Source organism: Barbatula barbatula (assembly GCF_947034865.1).
Source record: "Barbatula barbatula genome assembly, chromosome: 13".
Taxonomy (NCBI): domain Eukaryota; kingdom Metazoa; phylum Chordata; class Actinopteri; order Cypriniformes; family Nemacheilidae; genus Barbatula; species Barbatula barbatula.
The window spans coordinates 16,269,071-16,292,953 of record NC_136776.1 but is presented as its reverse complement, the minus strand read 5'-3'; the positions used below and the strand labels follow the sequence as shown (position 1 = coordinate 16,292,953).

At 39.3% G+C, this 23,883-nt stretch overlaps 1 protein-coding gene across 3 annotated transcripts in view; it reads left to right on the top strand.

Annotated features, from left to right (window-relative positions):
- nek7 (NIMA-related kinase 7) overlaps positions 1-22,539 on the top strand; it is a 46,553-nt gene extending 24,014 nt beyond the window's left edge. For 2 of the 3 annotated variants that reach the window (XM_079471497.1, XM_079471498.1), the window contains 5 exons: positions 4,037-4,145; positions 5,383-5,490; positions 10,546-10,640; positions 17,687-17,800; positions 20,389-22,520. In XM_079471497.1, coding sequence (XP_079327623.1) covers positions 4,037-4,145; positions 5,383-5,490; positions 10,546-10,640; positions 17,687-17,800; positions 20,389-20,499 — 537 coding nt within the window. In that variant the 3' untranslated portion in view covers positions 20,500-22,520. Of the gene's footprint in view, positions 1-4,036; positions 4,146-5,382; positions 5,491-10,545; positions 10,641-17,686; positions 17,801-20,388 lie in introns of all 3 variants that reach the window. The other variant, XM_079471496.1, reaches the window with a different exon arrangement.
- Positions 22,540-23,883: the final 1,344 nt, after the last annotated feature.

Here is a 23,883-nt window from a genome sequence, read left to right as displayed (position 1 = left end):
CAAGCACAAACGTTTTAATATGCCAATGTTCATTTATCCGCTAACGTGAGCTGCTGCATATGTGAAATGCAGCATAAAGTTAGCCAAAAGAAACCAGCGCTGTCCTGTACCGATTTAAGAATTGATTCAGGCTGTACATTAAAGATTTAATGACATGCTAAAGATCGAACCAAGTAAGTCATTTGCATTGCATTGAAGAAATGTATACAGTATATGTAAGATGTCTCTCATTCATTACTGTCTCATGCTTCAAAGAGACATGAGCCAATAGGGTTTGAGTGTGAGCTCTGTCAGAGCGTTTCATTGGTTGAATGTACTGAATGAATATGGCCTTCACTGAACAAACGAGTCAATTGAGTCAAAATGACACTGAATGAACAGGTTGTTTATTGCCTTAATATCCTCTGTGTTGCAACATTGCATATCCAGTAGTTACTGAACTTTTCTGAAATATTAAGGTAATGACTTGGTTTACTTTAATTCTAAAGTTTCATTTTTTATTTTGTTTAAAGTACTGTGATGTGTATCGTATCGTGAGCCCAGCATCTCTATATATACCGAATTGTGAGCTGAGTGTATCCTTACACCCCTAGTGAAACAGAATATTTTGTTTCTATTTACTACCATTATTTTAGTTCCTGAGTTTATTTTGCTTTACATGATCCCCTGTTTTTACATACCATAATCTTTCTTTGATTATAAGAACGTTATTCAGTAGATGTTATATCATGTAGCTTGATTCTCCTCCTTTGATTCCTTCCCCTTTCCTACACTCCTGACATCCGTACAGCTCACGTTTACAACCTGATGCCTCAAATTTAATGACCTGCATGTTAAAATCCCCACTGCCAAATCTCCAACCGCATAAATAATTCTCAGCACAAACAAAACCTCTCCATCGAAGCTTTTCAACACATTTGTGTCGGATAAATGAGGAATAGTGAGGATTAGTATGACAACGCCATTGACACGACAGGCTTTAACGGACATAATAATGCAGCGAACACCCTGACCGTATGCTATTTCTGTTTGCTCTACTGCTCCGCCAGATTGCGCATCTCGCCCTTCCTCTGTAACCATTTAATTAGTTGTATTTTTTATTTAACAATGTCACTCCAAAGGTATATTTTAGCGCAAATCCCCCCAGCATTGCTAAGCGGATACAAGCGAACATTGAGCCATATGTAAAACATAAGCTCCGAATGCATAAATTTGAGAATTTTTTATTCTTTTTGATATTTTCCTGATCTTTTCAACCCCCTTCCCGATTCTCCGCGTCCATCTCGGAATTCAAATGAAATCAAATGGCCCCTTCATTTGCATGCACTTACAGAATATTGCATGTGCCGTGTTTGCTTTTTAAAGGCACAGAGGGGCTGCCTCTCTCCCTCATTGACATCAAACGGCCCTCTGATATGCAAATGGAAAGGCAGGGGAAGAATAGATCCACCGACTTTGTTTGGATGTGGGCCAAGGTTTCTGGCGCTCAAGACCGCACGCTCTCCACCAATCTGATCATTTGTGTGAAGAGGTACGGGTGGAGCCAAGACTCGAAGTGGGCAAAGTGAACAATCGTGCGACGCAATAATACTTCGCCCTAAAATAACCCGATGATCTCTTTTTTCGTTATGTTAATACATCCCTTATTTAACTCTTGGCAAGCAGGTTTACCACATTGCTGGTGGTTCAGTTATTGAAACAGTATGTTAAAAGGTCATATAATTACTGAGTCATTCTGGCTAGGCAAGCTTTATTCTGTCTTAATTAATAATGTAACGTCATATTAATTTGAAGCGAGGTCACGCACCCACAGACCTCATCTAGAGCAAACAAACTATTCTTTTACAACAAAGCTCTCAAACTTTGCAAAATTTTGAGGAAAAGATTTGCTATATTCAAGCGTCACGTACAACATGTGTTATAAACAAGTATTTGCAACAGGAACATTAAAGCAGACGTTGCTTTAAGTTAAAGCATAACTTAGCTTCCAAAAAAAGTATCAAAATGAAGTTGCCAATGGGGTAGTAAAAAGTTACGTTGAAGTTATTACCTAACTTGCAGCCATTTTTATTGTTATAAGCATTGATTCGATAATTTTTTTCAGAAAATGAGACTTAATATTGTAGGTAATTATGCTTCTTAGACTAATATATCTTGATTTAAGATTTTTGGGATATAAGTTCTGGAAAATATTATGAATAAACATTTTTGCTTTGTTGTAATGTAGCTCAAAAATGCAATGGTGATTGGTCATAAATAACATTCAAATCTGTTTGCTTTGGAAATTGACTAATTTACCGTACGTGTGTCCTATAGTATGACCCAGAAAAATGGAGACATCAATCTGTTAATAATGTATTATTTTATATAATATTTCATAATTAGAATAATAATAATTATAATATAGGATAATTGAGATTTATCTTCATTCAATCAAATATTGATGCTGTCACATCATAGGACACATTTCTTTTTCAACTACTCATGAGTCAGAAAAATAATTGAACGTGGGTTAAACTTTCTAATTTAAATTTCTAAACTAGTTTAAAGCAGTTAAAGCAGCGTTTCTCAAAATGTGGGGCGCGCCCCACTGGTGGGGAATAGAGACGTGACAGGTGGGGCGCGCCAAACGGGAGGAAATGTTCCTTTTTATGCCTTATATGGAAACGTGAGATCAAATCTTCCGGAATTTTGCATTCATGGTTACAAATGAAATTGTAGGGAGGTAGGCGAAACTGATGACAGACAAAACTCTCTGAACTGCGTTGCAAAGAAACATGGTGGCACCTGTCTCACGTATAGATCAAGATTATTTATAAATGACCAAACACACTCACTTACACATTTTTGAGAATCGGAATATCAGATAGTTGATGACGTGGTAAGCAAGTTTGTGAATATTTTGAAATAAAAAAAGAAATTAAGGCGATCTGTCATAAGGTGTGGCTGCGGTGTGTCACGTGACAAATATGACGCGTTGCCATGGAAACATTAAGGGGTAATCATTACTAGTCTACATGGAGTCTATATTAAAAACATTAGATATGAGACCCTGAGAAAAATATAACCTGGAACCGAAGTACCAAAATAACATGACATCGGCATATTAATTGTAACGGAACAAACTTTCGCAGCCATATTTGAATGTTTTGTTACAATTTCAAAATGGCACTTTTATATCTTTTCTATTTTTGAAATTAGTAGTGCACAGCTGCACTTTTATTTTCTTTATTTTAGAACTTTCTGTTATTTGATGTATATAGTTTGTATTTTAGATACAACTTGTTACTCTGATACTACTTTTTAGTTCAATAAATTGGAACATGTTAAGCTTGTTGTGCATTTCATTAGCATTGTGTTGGGGCGATGGGGGCAGGTGGGGCTTGAAAATTCCCCCTTGTCTAAAGTGGGGAATGACCAAAAAAGTTTGAGAACCACGGAGTTAAACTAATAAACTAGTTCCAGTTTTTGACTCATCCTTAGTTTTAATAATCATGAAAAACCTAAAATGATCACGCAATTTTAAAAGCTTTTTCTGTATTTACATGGTCTTGTTGGTGTTATTTAGCTACATTCTGTCACTCTTGTCGAGACGATCATTTCTCATTGCATGTATACACTTAATAATGCAAAGCATGTGTGCATTTACAAAAAACGTAATGTTTGTTTCCCCATGAGGTTCCTGCTGCATTCACAAACGTCAGATGGTTTCCATTGCAGTGGCTTCAAACGCAAAGGATATAAAAAGTTTATGGAAGATGCTTTTCAATGTAGAGCCTGCATCAGATTATAGCAGCAGAGCAGAACTATAAGGTGGTCACTGCTGGTTTTGTTATGCTCTGATCGGACAGGTTTGATTTACTGCTAAATACAGTCCACGCTGAACATACTGGACAACAGGTCGAGCAGTTTCGCTGCCAAAGTTCTCATTTTAAATGTTGACTTTTCGTGCTAGATGGCATCTACGAAAATGAAAGGGTGTGTGTCTCGCCCCGATCACAGTCTATTTATTTATTTATTTGTTTACCGCCCGCAGCATTTCAAGAAACAAAGACGACTGATTCCTGAAAAGACGGTGTGGAAGTACTTTGTTCAGCTGTGCAGCGCACTGGAGCACATGCACTCTCGCCGCGTCATGCACAGAGGTATGTTCACGCTCACGTGCACGCTGATACAACACGCAAACATAAACACACTCGCACATTCTCCAACTCACTAACTCAGTGAGACACCACCCTCAACATAGATGAACCCTCATACCCAGATAAACTGCTATAAATCACTGTAAATATCGCTTATACTCTGTATAGTCTTACAATGATGAACATTCTGCATATTGTTCTCTGTATATTCCTCAGAAACGCAATGCATCACTGAACTCACTGTCGGTATATTCATATTAATACATCTTGTGTATTTGCATGCATCTTGTACAGTCATAAACAGTACATACCCTGTATATTCATTAGCACTATGCATAGTCTCCATACATTCACTACATATTTACGTACACTATAAATTCATATATGCACATCCTGTATATTCACATATATTCTGTATATTCCCAATTTATGCTATATAGTCTATTTATTTTTTTATAGCTGTACATATATCTATATTGCACTTCTACTTTGTGCTTCTGGTTATGCAAACTGTATTTCGTTGCCTTTTTTTGTCAAGTGGAATGACAATAAAGTTGAATCTAATTTTTCACACTCAGTAGGTGTTAACGTAGGGGTTATATGATCATTCATGCATGCACCGCTGTTTAAAACCACGCATAACTCCTTTTTTTTTAAATACATCTGCTTCTTATCAACTTTGAGGCAAGAATCTTAAGGTCTGTGCTATGCACAAGCTTGACCAGACACTCTGCAGCATGCATTGCATCATCCTATCGCCATTTGAAAACAAGCAAGATGACGCAACTGTCCACACAGCGACCTGAGACTCTTCCCCAGTTCTCATGTTTTTATGCAACACTTGGCGAACTATTGTAACACACCAGACGTGCGCTTGTGAAGGGAGAGAATAAGAATTAGCAAGAAAGGTTTCAACCGGCCTTGTACCCAAAGTTAAGATCATGTTCCCTTGCTGTCAACATGCGGCCGGTCTCTTGAAACGGGTTGGGCTGAAAAGTAAATACTGTATCTCGCTAATGGTAGTCCTTTGAGCTTTGTCAAATAATGTACAAATTGTAATTAACGTTTTTCTAAATTGCATAAAGCCAACATAAAGATCACATTTGTAAAGACATTTTTAACTAGAATTATCATCTGTTGTACTATATGAGGTCCTTGTTGGTCAGGGAGCCATAAATGTGTAGACGTCCCCAGTAATGTATCTGATCTATAACTTAAGCTTACCTTTATTCTGTTACAGACATTAAACCGGCAAACGTCTTCATCACAGCCACTGGAGTGGTAAAACTGGGCGACCTGGGTTTGGGACGCTTCTTCAGTTCCAAAACCACTGCGGCTCATTCTCTAGGTAATCACTTTTTTCCCTTTTCCTGTCTGTTTGTCTGTCTTTTTTATTCTTTTTTCGCGGACCGAATGCTTCAGGAAGATTCTTTATTTGCTCTGTATGGCCTGGATGCGTTTCATTATGTCTGGCCGTGAGCAGAACCATGTGGCTGTTTTAAAAATCTCCTTCCTATTGGCCCCTGGGGCCTTTTGAGAGTCAAGTGAGCCAACTCTTGTTACCATTTCATGAGCTTTCTGTTTCCTTGACCCTTGCCATGACCTTTCTCATCACATAGTGTATAATGTCAAGGTGGGAAATGATCTTGAAGTCATTGACTCACTACACTAACATCTTGTGGGGTTCACATATTCGGTTTCTCCCATGACAAAGCAATTTTTCTTAAAGAAGTCGCCTCTTTTTCATTAGAGGAATCACATCACATTCGAGACACTTAGCTAGAAATGCAGCCCACTTGCTGTTTTAATACAGCTTACTGGCAAAATGACCTGTTGTTTTAAAATCTCACTTCAACAGTTTATAAATTCTTAACAGCTTGTCTTCTTCTTCATAGTCATTTGTATTGGTTTCTCACCGTCAGATTTAGACTTTGGACTTAAAATCAAATTTTTCTTTTAGTTTAGCATTTTACCTTTGGCTCAGTTTTGCGCTGTGGACATAAATGATGCTCAATGATGTGGTGTGCTATTTTTTTCTAAGTGATAAGATTTACAGTTTTGCTCAGACATTTACTTAAACATGTGAAAATGTTAAATGAAGGACCCGCAGAGACACAGAAACAAGATCTAAAGATGGAAATCATAAGAGTTTGGAGTGAGATTTTGTGACGTGGGTCAGCAAGCACCAAACGTAGCATTGTCCTTGCATCAAGATTTTTTCCAGCAAATGTGTTTACAATATTAAAATGGCAATTATTCCGGTCAAAATACATTTTTTGAATATAAAGATTATAAAGTTACAGTAAACACACAGTGCCAAATTTAACATGAAATAATGTAAGAGATCTCAGGAATGCGTATGTATAGGTGACATGCATCTGTGTGGACTGTACACTATGTAAAAATACAGAATTATCTTTAATGTCAGTGTGGTGATGAGTGCAATGTCACTGCAAATAGAAAACTGCTGTAAAGATGTTGCTAAAGCATCTAGAAATAACCTCCCAGTGCACAGTGTGTGTTTTGCCCCACATCGCAAGCCTGTAGCATTCACCTCAACACAAAACAACACCATGAGTCAGGAAATGCATGTGACTGCATCATAAAAACCTGAGCTCACAGCACCCTCTACAGGATACCTCCCTCCATTCAGAACCGCAATTCATCCAAAAGCTCAGGATGAGCTACAGTCCACGTAAGGGCTTAATCGGGGCTCTCCTTAATCATGTCTTAATGGTGTCTGCTTCACCAGGGGACCGTCTTCGTTGGAGCCGGTGGTCCGCACAACCACATCATCCATTCGCACCTGCTCCTGGGGCCGGTGCCACACGGTATCATTTACACACTGCCACGTTAGGGATCCCTAACAAGGCTTTTTTTGGAGCTCGGAGTGATTTATAACAGTTAGTGCATCAGGATTTTATCGCACCACCACGGCTGCAATGGTCTTTTGTCGAGATATCCACCATCTACCTACCCACGTCCCTACGTATTTATTTTTCTGTGCACCCAGAATTCCTCTCTCGGGATGTTTTAGTATTGACAGTTGGAATGTACAAACGAGCACAAAAAGGCGTCCGGCAGGTACAGCGTGAGAGAGAGAGTCTTCTAGCAAGCCAGTGTCACCTGTCCCACAGGCTCGGGCTCTCCATATGCAGGCTGAAGGTTGAGCCACAGCAGGGTATGAAATTCACCAGTCTCTACATGGCAGGTTAAATTCACCCATGGGCAAAGAGACCTTCGATCTGTGCCTCCCCCAGGGCGGGTAGACCAAAGCTTCCCGCTCGCGCCATCTCTCTCGCTTCTCAGAACCACTCCACCTTTTCTCTCTCTCTCCTCGTTTCACCGTCTTGCACGGGGGCGGTTTAGGGCGGAGGGTGCGGGGTTGCTTCGGTGCGGTTTGGGGGTTGACAGTTCAGTCTGTAATGAGACAAACCACCACGGTAGAACTCCGGTACGCGTTGGATGGAGGTCCGGGAAGCGCCGTTCCACGGCTGTCAATTCTTTTCCTCAGAAGCCGAGCCCTTGCCTTTTAACTTTATCTCCGTGCGGCTCTGCAGCCCACAGATACAAACAAAGCAAAAGATTGAAAGAAAGGGAAGATAGCTTTTCTTTACGTTTGCCGCCAGAGGCTTGCTAGACTTTAAATTAAGCCGAGCGGAAGCTGAAAGCGAGGGGAAATTGGAACAAAGGAATTTGGTGAGGGAACCGATAACACAAAAGATGATTAAAATAAAAAGAAAAGCAACTAATCCCAGAACTCCTGTATTTTGCAGTTAACGTTGCATATGGTGCTAATTACGTGCTAGCGTCTTATCTAAAGGGGTAGAGTTGACGAATTAAGCCGATGTTATTCGTAGGTTTGGAGAGTTAACTGGACAGAACAGGGTTTCTTTAAATCCCATTCACCTACAAAGACATCCTGGAGCCCTCTTTTTTCTGATTAAACTTTTTGTGAATTTACACGTAATTAGCGTGCTGTTGAGAGTCTGTCGTAATCGTTCTATTTTGCTAAGAAAAAGCTCAGCCCATTTCTCAAAAACGCATCATAATGTCATAACAACTCAAAACAATGGGAATGAATCCCAACACGACTTTCAATTTATTTGCATGAATAAGTAATGCGCTCTTAATTTGACGTGCCGACGGAATAGTCACTCTGTAGCGCTAAGCCTTTATGAAACATTAGCATAAGAGGAGACGATTCCTTTCAAGTGTCTAATGAAAGATGTTGAAGCTCTTGAACTGAGCGCGCGACAACGACACGAGTGTGATGACCACTTAAAAGATGTCACTACTTGTACAGTCGATGAAGGAGTTCATTACTATTTTCTTTGTTTTAGAGTCACGCTTAGATTTACAGAACTTAGTCCTAAATTTATGGTCATTAAAATCAATAAAATTTGCTTTAATCAAATCTGTATGAATTTTCTTCGATGAAAGAAATCACGGTATCGTTGATGGGCTTGACATGCATGTTGCATCATGGGGCGAGACAGTAGGAGGTATGCTTGTGTTTTTCTCAGTAAAAGCTTCAACCTCAGCTGCTCTACCTGCCCAGCCATTCTGACACGTTTGGTGTCGAGATGTTTCGCATTGGCTCTTGTTCTCGCCACCTGAGACTTCTTTACGCTTTGTCAGATCTGAGCCGTTTGTGCCAAGGCTAAACTTTTGTAAACTGCAAGCATTTGTCAGAATGTTTTTTACTGTTCTTTTTTAGCCTTCTTTCCATCATCAATCTCTGACGACAGTTGGCTGGTTGGCTACAGTCAGTGAGCAGTAAGAAGCTCGTCATGGCTTTAGGGAGTTTGACTGGCCTCTTGGGTCTGGCTCTTCTGCCTGATGGCTATTAGTCACTGCCAATTACCCACACTTCTCTGCAGGGCCACAGACTAAGTGACCCCACGCTCTGTTCAGTCTCGATTGTGTCTCAAAGCCTTCAAACGTGTGTAACATCATGGGACATAAACATGCTATTTTCCTTTTGCTTGAAAACAACCTTGTACATGCATGTAGATTTGTTTACATGTGAAATAAACTGTGTATACGTTGGATAGCATTTAATTGTTCACCCTCATGTTAATCCAAACCTGCATGACTTTCTTTCTTCTTCTAAACACAAATTTTTTTTCTGAAGAATGTTGGTAACCAAACAACACTGACTCCCATTGACTTTCATTGTATGGACACAAAACTGCCCTTGTCCTTTAGATCTGTATGTTTTGATAATATTAAACAGTAAGGCAATACATGGTTTTCTGAGTAAAATCATCTGATTGGACCGTATTTCTCCGGTAAAGATGGTTAGCAGTGGTTTACAGAGATTTGTCTTGGCACGGTGGCTTCTATGGTTTTGTCAATTTTCGGAGACAATCCCATGTACAACAGAAGACGGAAGAGACTGGCTTTATTTGGCTGCCTTGAATGGCTCCTGCTGTAAATCATTCAGCTTCTAGAGTAATGAGAAGTGAATGAGAGATTCTTGAATCTGCTCTTATGTAAACTGAGATTTTGATTCTCCTGTATTCATTCTTACAGTCTGAAACCAGCCCTAAGACTTTCTCAACCATCCTACATGCGTTCATGAACATTCACAGCGTTAAGCTCCATCTGGAAAAGTTGTACTTACAATGTGAATGTCAAAACTGTTCCCAAATTATCGGTTTTCCGTCCTGAGTGAACGCTGTTTCATTTCAATGCTGTTGTTCTAGTAAATCTGTATTTTGCTTTTCCTTTAGCTCTGGACTTGAACGGCTTGTTTCCATTTTCAATATCTAAACTAAGCCATAAACAGTGTAAAACTTGGATTTGCTGAACTGTCCACAAATCATTAAAATGAAACCTCTTGTATATTTAGTGAAAAACTGGGCAAAATATGTTGTTGTTATTTTATCTGTGTTTATTAACACGCTTTTGATACATTAACAATATGATCGCAATAGCTATTTACTTTTTTCAACGTTATTGGCCGTATCGTTAGATTGTAGGGATGGACCGATATGTAAATACCTAGTATATTGTGACAGCTCTAATTTGCATCAGTTAGCTGTTTTGGAGAGATACATCAGAAAATGTGAATTGTTAAGTAGAATAAGAATTGTTGTATTATTTGTTAAAACACTTTAAATTTTCTGTCGTTGGTCGGCTGTCATTGGTTTGATGTACCATTGCCCACTTTACTGTCAACATATAAATTGTTAATATGTATTTTGACCCTCACTACTGGCACGCATCATTGAGTTCATGTGTCTCTGTGTTGTTCGTAACCTCTCTTTTGTCATCGAAAACTCTTCAGTCTGAAACCTTTGTCAATGAAGCATCCATGGATGAACTCCTCGCATTGAAAACCAGACACAGCCTAACCGTCTCTCACGCTCTGACTCTCTCTCTTTTTGTGTTCCAGTGGGCACCCCATATTACATGTCTCCCGAGCGAATACACGAAAACGGATATAACTTCAAATCTGACATCTGGTCGCTAGGCTGCCTGCTCTATGAGGTAAAGTATAGGAATCCATCCCGTCATCCCCTCCACCAGCACTGTTACTTTTCTTTTGTTAGATGCAATCAGACACCACGACTCCGTCGTGAACATTACAATATGGTTTTGTACTCCGAGTTAAATGTTCCCCGCATAGGAAACCTGGAGTGTGTTCCGAAGCCGAAGGGGAAATTCGGATGACATTTACATGTGTTTTAGATAACATGCGCCGCACTCGATCCAAAATGATACTGAGTGCTTTTATTAGCCTTTAATAGCATACACTTCCCGACGACACAGCTCTGGGCGGAGTGTTTGTCTTTAAACCCCAGTCTGAATGAGGACGAATGTGCAAAGAGGTCAACAGTGTTTTTATATCTGTCATACACTTTTTAATCTTTAGAAGTTGTAGGTTCTTACGTAACAATTCTTATTCTTAGGAAATCAAAAGTGGGTATTTTTTGGGAGGGTACCTTTTTGGCCCTCCTTTCTAGGGCCACCTGGAATCGGTAGCCGCAATCTGTAAATGACACAATGCTCGATCCCACGGGACGTGCTTGCTACCAAAAACTGGTGTATAAACACACCCGCATGCAGGCACAGATTCACACTCACACTGTGCGGAAATAGACACATTGTTAGTCCAGCACTCGTTCTGTCCCATGAATCCCCCTGAGTGGTTTTTTTTTTAGGGGGGGAAAGCTTACCAGTAGCTACACCTCCCACAGTGCCTGGGGCTGAAAAACAACCATCTGAGTTCACCGCTGCTTGGAGACAGTGTTTCTTGGCACTAATTAGTCTCCCATAATGCACCAGGCCCATCAGTGTGATCAGGCTGCCCTGCTTAGCAGTGGCCACGGGTCAGCCAAGTGCAGGGAGAAGGCAAACGGGGAGCAGTTGTGATCTCTTAAGCTTCTGTTGAAGCCAGGCCTGGTTCGGCCGCGAACAGATCTCTGCTGTCGCCCGGCGGTACATGAAGACTTTCATCTCGTCTCGCTGCCAGTGGGTCACGTGACCTGTGGAGGGGTGGCTGGGAGGTGATGAATAGACATCTGTTTGAGTGACACATCTGATAATCGGCAAACCCGCCGGCGGTTGGTGTGATGTTGCAGCCCGGAGGAGGAATTTGTTGCTCAGAAGTCGCTCTTTATTAACATGGGATACTTAATCATGTTTTTTTATTTCGTTTTTTGTATCGACTTTGTGTCTATTATAAAATAAAAATAGACATATAAGAGACAAACATATATTAATAATTTATTTGATGATTTCATCATTTGGACTTTGGAATGGAATGTCTGGAAATGTGTATTTTTTATATATATATTTTTTTTTCCTTTGTGAATAAAGGACGTAAAGCTAGATCATCCCCCAAATTCCACACTGGACCTTTCAATATACAAATTATGTTACGCAGTCAAATCAGAATTATAGTTATTCGAGTTATAGATTTGTGTGTGTGTACAGTATGTGTATAAAATTCTACGTGTCCACGTTTCATTATTTATTTCACTCTGTGTGTGTGTAAACATTGTTAGCCAATCAAAAGGAAGCTGCGCTTCTCCACTGCAGACTTGTGCCATCTCGCATTGATCTCCATTGATCTATTTTGTGTGAAAGGTCTATAGGTGCCCATGTAATTCCTTTATTCAGAGAGCATGAATCTTTTAGTCGATCCGTTGTGGAGTTCACAAGGCCTCGATTGAAAATCATCAATACCTTTGCATTCTATTTCTCCATCTGCATCCGCCATTCTGTTTGATGCAGTTGGAGCTTATTCGATGAGCTGATGGGGCCGTCCGCCTTCAGATGAAGAGAAAGGGTGTGGGACAAGGCCGGAGTCGGGATTGGATCCCAGTTGGCCCTGGTGGCAGACGGGACACACGCTATCCAAAGTTAATCTGTCAATAGTACCGCACCATACTCCACGGTTCATCTGCATTATTGACAGATTGCTAGATAGATAGATAGATAGATAGATAGATAGATAGATAGATAGATAGATAGATAGATAGATAGATAGATAGATAGATAGATAGATAGATAGATAGATAGATAGATAGATAGATAGATAGATAGATAGATAGATAGATAGATAGATAGATAGAGAGTTTTGCTTGCGTGTGAAGATTTGAGATATTCGGCAGAGTTGTAGCCAGTAAATAAAATTCAGAAACTTTTATTGGAAACTTTGTGTTTGGTATTTCACAGATGATTCGGAGTATTGGATTGTGGAAAATGCAGTAGACTTTGGTAAACTTTAACTTCTGTTGGCTTCTGTCTTTTTTATACAGGGAAGGCTACAAAGCATTTCCAAATAACATTTTGTATTATAAAATAAAGTTTTTAATGTCTTTAAATCCTAATTTTGGTAGCTGTATTAGCACATTTTTATTTTGTGAGGCAAATATTGTATAGTGAGTTTGAACGCAAAATAACATGACATCAAGCTTACTATCAAGTTTCTATAGTTCTGAATATCATTAACTGGCTATAAGCTGAATAACAAAAAATTGTACCCAACTAACCTGTATGAGCCTAATGATCTCCTAACCCATTCTTGAAACCCTCATGCACTTAGTTTGGCTATGGAGTTTTATGACGCTTAAAAAAAGGGGGTCTTCTCGGGCAACCCTGATGGCCCTCGTGTCCTCGCCGTTTCCTCCCCGCAACATGTCCAGTGTCTATTATAGACAAAAGACAGACTTCATATTGGTGGATCTCTGAGATCACGGTCTGGCCTGGCTTTTTGAAGTCCTCCTAAACGCTCCTTAATAGCCGTTCTCAAAAGTGTTTCGGATTTATGTTGGCTTAAATAAGAGGCAGAGACGGTTGCACCTGCCTTCATCACAAAAACACGAGGCCTGGCTTCCCGCTCGAGGTTTTACAACGAAAACCGCAAAGTCACAATCTCTGTTTACGACCATGTGTTTTGAGTATAACGGACTCATCAACAGATGAGTATAATCATCGGCTATGTGATGGATTAACAAGAGCGTTGAAAGTAAACAGATCAGCATGCACGACATGTAAGGGGACGTTGCAATTTTGATACGTTCCGCAAATGATATTCCGTCATTAAAAAAGAATGCTTAGTCTACAGTGTAGGGAAGTTGTTTATTTATTAGATTATTAAAGATTTTTTTTATCATCCCACACCTGAACGAAAAACCTACCAGACGTTTGAGCTAATTAAACTCCCCCTGAATCCTCTTCAAATATAGATTACCTCGTATACCTCTGTGTTTTCTCAGCTCGGTTCTCAGATTTTAATTTGATATCTTAGTGAATTAATTTGGCCCAGACATGTACAGCTGCTGAATACTCATGTTCTTTAAAGACGCTTCGGGAGAGCCGCATACGAGAACGCCGGCGTCTCCAATGGACTCTTAACATTCTGATGAGCTACCTTGCCCGTGTTTTGCTAATGATGCATAAAACCGTGAAGCGTCTGCACACTCATTCAGCAAATTTACAAACATTACACGTGTCTGAAACTTTTCTTTGTGGAATGCGAGGTATTATCGCTACCAAGAAGCGAGGCGTTTTTCTACATTTTTTTGTTGAAGAGGAAAATTTAGCTTAATCATCACAGTCTCTGTATGTGTGTGCGTTAGACGTTCGTTCTGGGACTTTTCAAGTCGTAGAATATGAATTCATATTTAATTGTGTTCCCTCCTTTTGCCTGCGCCTCCATTTGATTAATATATCATTAAAGAATGGATGCGAGAAAGATGAGTGAGATAAAATAATGATGGTTTTCTGAGCTCGAACACGACACTTTTTCAGACGGCTCGTGAGAATGGAGTTATGGACGACTTTTGGCATGAATTTAATTGCCATGCAAAGAGTTTGATGACGAAGAAAGCTCAATAATTATTACGATAATTTTTTTATTAAACCACAAGGCCCGAAACATACACTAGTGTGTATTCTTTTATCATTTACTCACCCTTTTCAAACCTGTATCGTCTGGAGAACACAAAAGAGGATATCTTAAAGAATGTTGGTAACCAAACAGCATTGACCCCCATTGACTTCCATTGTATGGCCATAAATCCACCGATTCATTTCTCAAAATATCTATCATCGTTCTACAGCAGAAAGAGTCATACAGGTTTTGAACAACATTACATACAGCAAATAGTCTACCTGTCTTGGCGACCATACGTGTTTACGACGTTTTCTGTGTCTGCATACGTAAGCGATCTCTACCAGTATGGGTGTCTCTGTCTGCACACATGTCTTTGCGGTTAAGATTCTGATTAGGTATGTTCTCAGCTCCATTGTTTGGGTGTGAATGTGTGCACGTCTTTTGTGTGCGCACACGAGTGTGTAAATGCATGTGTCTTTTGCCACCATTGCACCGGTAACCGGAGCCCCACAGACAAACAGCAGGCCAGCGTGGTGCTGGGTGGACTCCTCCGGAATACCAATGAGGAGAGCTGCTGGGCTCCGGGGGTCAGGGAGCAAGTCAATCATCTTGCCCATCGCCTGGGCGCCCCGAATCAAATTAGCCTGAAAAATTCAGGGGCCGGGAGCACAGGGCGAGCAGCTGTCAGGGCCAAGAGCGCCCAGGCACTAATGAACCAGATGAATAGTGCAAAAACTCCAAAATAAAAACAGGACAGTTGACATTTTTCATATGTCAGAAGCAGAAGATGCATGAAAATATGGTGGTCCTTGTTTAACCCTTTGCTGGCTACAGCTGCTACTCCCCTGACCCCCCTCTGCGGACCCCCACACACACATGAACCAGACAGCCCCTCCCTCTTCCTTCCACAGGTACACAACACGTAAACAATCAAAGCCACCGTTGGATTTGCATTTCTCTAAGTGGCGTTCTACGGTACCGCGCGTCGCAATTATCCCGGGAAGTCTCCGCAAGAGCGGCGGCACGCTGAAGAGACAGATGTTTCCATGAAACGACACTATAGGCGTATCATTTTGTGTCTGGGCATGAAAAAACAAACAACTACCCCTCGTTGTGAAGCTTTGTGTTTTCAAGAAATTTTCTCTTGTGTGTCTGCGTGAAATACACACACATAAAAACAGTCTGGCCGAAAAAATACTCCTTCACAGAGCCCATTACTGTCACACACACACGTGTCCCATTGCCATAACTCATTGAGGAATAAGTACAGGTCAAGAAGGTCAATATTGTTTTTTAAAGAAGTTTAATATGAATACAGAAAACATAGTTAAAATGAACAACAACTAAATCATTAGTAGTGTTTGTTTCGTCATTAAAATCTCTAATTAAAACCCCCACCCTAAGTATTAAAGGGACAGTTCACCCAAAAATCATCATTTACTCACTCAGAACACAAAAGAAGATATTTGCAAAAATGTTGGTATTAGGGCTGTCAATAGATTCAAATTTGTACATCGCGATAATCGCACACATATAGTCAAATTAAACATACACTATTTTGATTAACATGTTTATTGTAGTGCTGTCAATTGATTAAAAAAAACTAACGAATTACAGACAGCTTTTATGTTTTTACACATACTTTTACATTCTAATGATTTCAAATTTCCTCTCCAAATGAATGTAGAAACAACACATTTCTTTAATCGCATCATTTTATGAATGAAAGCAGACAATCTCATTACTAGACAGTCTTCTTTATTAAATATATTATTTTTGATCTACTTATCAAACCCATTATAAATGTCTAACAGGTAGGTAATAAACAGAAAATAAATCCAGTTCTCAAACACTTTACAGTTAAATGCATAAAATACAGAAGAACCCTCATTAAAGCTTTGATGCTTTTTCTTTTGTTCTTTGATTATCATTACTGACAGGAGTCACAGCAGCGAGTTTAAGAACGCGGCCCCTTTAAGAGCTGCCGCTCTTAGCAGATCTACTACGCTTCCTATTTTCACTACTCTTTGCATTCATTTAAGACTCGATTTAACTCGTTGAAGACTGTTCTTCCGAAAATACCTGACAAAATGTGCTTTCTGGCATAATCTTGTGTGTCTTTGTTCATTCAAGCATGAAACAGAAGTTGTTACTGGTGCATGCGTATACGTTGACAGCCCTAGTTGGTACCCGTTGACTTGCATTGGTTTTGTGTCCATACAATAGAAGTGAATGGCGACCGCTGCTGTTCGGTACCTTCTTTTGTGTTTAAATAAAGTAAATTCTCTTTAACTATTCTACTCCTACATGAACCCCCCCCCCGATTTTCAGCCGTGCTTCACGAGTTCTGCCACACCGCGTTCCACTCCTTCGCTACTACGCTGACAGCCCAGACCGGCGTTTTGCCTCGCTCGACCGCCATCCCCCCGTTTCACTCCTCCGCCGCTTCTCTCCTTCCCTCTGTGTCAATTTAATAGAGTTCTCGTACAGCGTGTCTGTGGTGTAGTGGTTTCGTGTGATATTGTTTGGCCTTATGTGAGCAGTTGGAGTCCGGAAAGGGCTTTTCACCCACACTGGATTTCCTTCAGGCTGTTTTTTCTGTATCAAAATCTCATGACATCATCAAAGCATCACCTTTCCGATTGAATGGGAATGTGCTGGATACTGCTCCAGGCACCCATGATGCTCTGCGTCCAGTTGTTTTTAGGCATCCGTCATGATTCATGTGACTTTGGCTATATGTTGTATATCTCTTTCTGTTTTATATATGGCTAAAACATTGTCTGAAATGCTGATGCACATTGTCTCTTTTAAAGCATGGTTGTTGTTGCTTATATGTTTGTTGGATCAAGTCATTTTTGTTCTTGAAGCAGGACCATCATTTGTCTCCTTCTTGCTGTTGCAGGCAGGTTTTTTTACTTGTAATGCAGGCTAGATTTGGGAATGTAATTCAGCATCAGGCTTTTAAAATGCCAATTTCCATGTAAAGCAGTTTCAAACATAACATTGCAGGTTACTTTACATATTTATCTTTACTGGTTGATGTCAAACAGTAAAATATATTTTCATATATTATTGTCAGATCACCTCACATGAACTTGAAACCCATTTTTTCAGATAATAAGATCCATTTCCAGGGCCCCAAAAACTTTCTAAATGTGCCTTTCACATTTCTTTTCTTCACACGTAGATGGCTGCATTGCAGAGTCCGTTCTACGGGGACAAAATGAACCTGTACTCGCTGTGTAAAAAGATCGAGCAGTGCGACTACCCTCCTCTACCATCCGATCATTACTCCGAAGAGGTACGTTTCAAGTTCAGAAGATATCCAGAAGCTTTCTCACTTTCCGACACACTCAATGTTTCATTTTTCCCATTTCTCAAAGCCACGTACAAAGTTTCTCTATAACAAGTACTTTTGTGGAGTAGTTCACTCAAAAGTTCACTATATTCTGCCATTTGTCCTTATGTCATTCCAAATCCATATGATTTTTTTCTCTTTACTAAGACAAAAATAAACCTACTGTTGATTTTATTTGCAAGTTGCCCATAAACAGAATTAAATTGCATGTCCAAAGCTGTATGGCCATTCAGTAAACTAGATCTAAATATGTTTTTGGCATTCATTTGTTTCATTCATTCAAATGCATAACAATGTTGATAGGAATGACATAAGAAGAGAAAAAGAGAAGACGAATGAGAACAGAATGTACTCTTTGAGCGAATTATTTTCTAAGCTTTAGCATAACCAGCACTACTAACAGAGACGGGATGTGATGTATGTAATATTTTTTAAAAGCAAAAGTCTCTGTTAGTAGTGCTGGTTATGCTAAAGCTTAAACATGTTTTTGAGGGAACTATTTTCTAAGACCGATTTAACCTTCAGCATGTTTGTGTTGATGGCGGACCCACATAATGATGCGACACGACAAATCAATGCATGCTATACATATTAATACTTATGACACAAACACACCCACCAGTCCCCGTTGGCTAAATATTATGTCCTTACCAGACTTCTTAGCTATGTTAACCAGCAAACCTTTTTCTGGGGCATTTTGGTCGGGAAGTTCTGGGGATGCTACAAGGTTACAGTTAAATTACGGTTAAACTACTGTTTTAAAAAAATAGCCACTAGGGCTATTTAATTTATTGAAAAAGCAAAATATTATAAATCAAATTATTATTGCATATTGCATTTTTTATATCTTGTAGTTGACCTGTTAGCTACACTACAACATACTGATCAAAGTAGTTTACTGTGTTGAAGCTGTTGAAAGAGGCAATGCTTTTAAATATGTAAATATATTTTTTTGTGATCATCACAACTGACTTTACATACACTAAAAATGTGTAATTGTAGCATCTACAGAAGCTGTTAGTTACTCCTCAACACAGGCAGCATGTCTATATCTATAATGTATATGAGGCAGACCACCATTAACCAGCAAGTGATGGCCATCCTTCCCTGTATGGTCCCGTCACTCCGAAGCCATCTATCGGAGGACCCTTTGAAATCCTCTGATAGATCCGGCACGTCCAACCAAAGCTGCCATTACTATTATTTACAAGCCCTGCACAACTCATCATCCGTTCACCAGTTCCTTGAGCTTCTCACTGCCGCGGGAAGACCTCCCTCCCTCCCTGTCTGCGTGTAAACAATGCACCTGAAGGCGAAAGGCAAAAAAGTGTCAGCCGTTCATCTTTGGTCTGTCATTTACCATCTCCTTGCATCTCACCTGACAGGCAGCCCCCCTAAAAAAACAGCGACGCATTTCTCTTGCGCAAAAGCATTAATATTTCACACATCTGCATCATTTTTAACCCGGCCCCACGCACCCCAGCACCACCAGCACCCCCCATTTCTTCTCCACTAATTCTCAGACTGTCTACATTTGCATTTCACATGCTGGGCTGATTAGGAGACGCCGCGCCATGCAACAGCAGCCAGGGCCCGGAGAGAGAGGCGGTTGCCATGGAGATCCGACACGGGGCATTTTTCCTTCCGCTTTTCTCCCCCCCACTTTTAATGATGCTGCTGGTTGTCTGGGCTGAGTTTGAGTTTGTTTCTTTACCTCTCTCAATCTTGCTTCTGCACTGCGACTTACAGGGACCACGTTTTTGTGTCAATGTTTTTCTTCCTCTTTGTCGAATGTTTGTTTCTGAGAATTAACAAACATTCGCAGGGCCAGAGGGCATCTTGCTGGATGTTACATTGCTTCTAGCCTTTCCCCCGGCTGTTGGAAGAAGCTCTCCGCACAGCAATTTTACTTCGTCAGTCAACTTGTTTGTCTTTTTTAACCTAGCTGTTGTAGCGCAGCACAAAGAAATGTATGCACGGTTTGCATGTTTTTTTGTCAAATGGAAGGCCCGATTTGAACTTGGTGTTGCTGAGTACAGATGAAGCAAATAAAGAACAAAAAATACATACAATCATGTATCATGATAATGTTCTCAAAATTTGAAGTGTTTATGTTTACATGTTTTGTTCCTACCATGATGCCAGAACATTTGATGTTAGAAAATTTTCAGTAAGCACTTAACCTTGGCACGGAGTGGCATTTCCTGCAATTCATTACATCATTATTTCACATAGATTTGCACCGGTAAATGTGGCACAAACACCCAGTAAAAATCTGAGAGAACTATTGCTAAAAATAGAACAGAGACTTGAGATGTGACTTGGACTCCACCTCAGAGACTTAAGACTTGACTTGGACTTCCGAGACTTGTGAACCGTGATGCACCGTGTACATCCTATTCAATGCAATCCCTACCAACAGCCCTTAGCCATGTTGTGATCTTTATTTTTATAAATTGTGCAGAAAATACAATACTGTTAATGAATTCATAAACTTGAAATCTTACCTTTTTTATCTTTCTCTTTCCAAGCTGAGAAAACTGGTAGATATGTGCATCAACCCTGACCCTGAGAAAAGGCCCGACATCACCTACGTATACGGCATCGCCAGGCACATGCAAGCCTGTGCCATCGCAAACTGATCGGCCATCTTCTCCTACTTCCTCTTGCTTTCGAAGGCCTGTGCTTGGCCCAGGTTTTCACAAATGTCATTTAATATGCTTGTTTTGCTCCAACATAATACAACTTGACTTGAGCAAGACGTAAAAGAAACATCACAATACTGTAAATACAGTTTGACCCTCCATTTATTAATGTCGACAGTAGATCTGCAATAATTAAAATGCATTAGACGACCAAGGTGAAAATTCGCTGACTTTTACATATATAATGCTTCTAAGAAGAATAGGGAAAATCAGCAGTGTTGTAAACTGGTTTGACTTGATTTTACTCTTTTTGATGTTGGTACAATACAATGATCGCGGTATGCATGTATACCTCCTGTTTTTGGCTCCTGCCGCCACGTTAGCACCAAGTGTAAATCAGTTGTTTTTTTACAACAACACCACTTCACAGCAACACTTTATGAGAAAACCAGAAAAACATCTCTATAAAGAGAACAAAAATTCCCCTCAAAAAGCAAGTTTGTGCTTTTAAATTGTGGAGGTTTGTCGTTATATTAAAAGAGAGTGAGATCATAGTGGAGTTTGTTGTAGTTTCCATGGGCTAAATAAGTCGTCCATCACTAAACTTCAACAGACTCACCTTTAGATGTCGATGCATCCTGCTGTGTCGGAAACATGCATTTACTCGAAGTATTGAAAACTTTGTTGGGAATAACAAAAAATGTGCATCTAAAAACCTAAAGTAGGATTTTAGTTTGTTTCTTCACTGTCCCTCACACCTCAGCATATTTATTGCAATGTATCCTGGGATTGTTTCCTCAAATACCTTATTCAAATCCTGTTTTTTTATTTGACCCTTTTTTGACCCAGCTGGTGCCTTTGTAGTTTTACCAAATATGCAACATTAAATAAATGCACAATATAGAAATTCTACTCCAGTTGATCATAACTAATAAAACAATACGGTGCACATTCAATGCGTCTGCATTTTGCTGGATATTATAATAATGCATTCTGGATAAAGTCGGTTTTAAAAGGTGAATTCCTCCCATGTCAGCACATAGTGTCTGCACCTCTGTGGCTGCTACTTGAACTTCAATAAATGATTAATGCAAAGGTCTCGCATACAATGCTGTAACTTATAAATATTCACACATTCACCGTGCCTTCAGATTTTTTGAAAATGCCTTGTTTTTCTACATTAAAAAAGATTGTAATGTAATTAAACAGTTTTCTTGTAAACCAAACTGTACAATTTGACGAAATGTTGTATGTCACGTCAATGCCCAGTGATGCATTATTTCTTATATTTAGACATACAGTTAACAACAACTACCATGATTCAGTTGGTTTACAAGTGACCTCACAGTAACATGTTTAGTAGTTTATTTCTATAGGAGGTACGTTTTATAGCAAGTTTGCAAAAACACATTTTTTGATGATAACATGGACACAATTCAATGTGTTTAATTGGCCTTGTACTATTTTGCTCAAAAACATATTGACCTCTTCCAGATTCTGCGTGCTCTTGTACTGCTTTCCAGAAAGTGGCTTGCGATCTTCGTCAGACTCGTCATATCGGTTACACAAGCCAATGCAGTTTTACTATACAGACAGCGGCTATTATGTGGCACCCTTTGATCGTACAGTATGATTTGCTGTGATAGTACCAAATATAAAATGGTATTTAACTTTTGTCGAGAGCATTTTTATCGTTTACTATTTTACTTTTTTTTTGCAATAATCGCATACCTTTTCTTACGTTAACACAATAACAGATTGTACTTGTTGCCCTATAGACAATAGGATGTATTTATCTTCAAATGGCCTATTTATCTTCAACATGAATCTTGATCCAGTTTCTTACTGTTGAGGAGAAAAGCACACATGAATTGGACACTCACTGTCCAGACTATTTGCTTCCCCTGTTTGACAGGTGAAGGATAGCCAACTTTTATTTATTTCTTTTTTTGGATGGTTTATTTGAACATTTACATGTTTAAAATTCAAGATGCACATTCATTCTTTATATGCTCATTAAAATAAAAAAATGAGACTAAAACTTTTGTTGTGGTGTTTTGAATAAGTGATGTTTGGTATACGCTTTTGCATCATACATGACAGAACCTTTTTACAGTAGTAATTCATCCTTTAAATGAAAACTTTACTTACCTAAAATATTTTATATAATACAAGTTATTTGAAGCTGTCATGCTCCGTCATGATTAAAAAAGGACCATTTAAGAATCCTTAATATTCTTTTAACCACTTTTTTCTATCTATTACTATTTATTTCTTTATGGTTCCATGCAAGTCCAGTGAAACCCCATTTAGTAACCCAAGAACCAGATGTTGTTTTTAAGCAAAGCATTCAGATGAAATGTGTTATGTATTTTTGTATGTTTTATACTTTTTTGTAGATCTTTTTTAGTTGGATCAGCTGATTTATCGAGGAAATACAACTTCAAAGAAAAGTGCGTTCATAACAAGCTTGTGTCTACTTCAAACTTTGGTCTGTTTAGTTTGTGTTATTGTTATAGAAGTTATAGTTATAGTAGTTACCTACGCGTCCGATCTGTGTTTGGTATTAAAAACTTCTTTTATAAATTAATTTATTAATATTGATATTAATTGTATGAAATTAAATCAAAAACAGTTCTTGATTCTATGCAGAGGTCTACTGGAAGTAGCACTTTTATGATTCTCATATGATGCATTTTTATCATTTTGGACTATGGGATGCCATTAGAACATCTTTTTCACAGATTTTTTGAATGAGGTCTTTAAATTGTGCTTTTTGTGGAATCTAATGATGCTTGCCAGTCAATCTCCATTAGCCCCGCCCACGCCTATTTGTTAGTGTTTATTTGTATTCTTTTTACAACCACTTAGCCCCAAGCTTTATTAGCTGGCGTGTTGCAGTGCATCACACTCGTGCCCCGGGGTCTCCGTCCGGCATATTCCCCCTAGGAAAGAGATCAACACGGGAACTATTTTCCTGCATTCTAATGAATTCCTTGGGGAGGAGAGTTCAATTTCATCACTGGAAATTGCTCCCTTGAAACAGCCAGAAAACGAAAACAAACTGTAGTAAACATCACAATTGATATTGGACTTATTCTGCCTGTTTGCTTCCACTTTCTGTAAGTTGCTGTCATTCACAGAATGCTGGCCCAGTCTTGACACCGGAAATGAAAAAAGGAGGGTCTGAGTTACTGTTGTTTATGCATCTTGAATATATTTTGATATTGGAAAACAGATGCAGGTATCCATCTAGTGGTGGTACAATCGAACTACATTACAACAGATCCCTGACCGATTTCAATCTGTAGCTGGTATCATCTTTATAAATTCAAAGATATTTTAATACATTGCAATATTTATTTGAACAATTTTTACAAA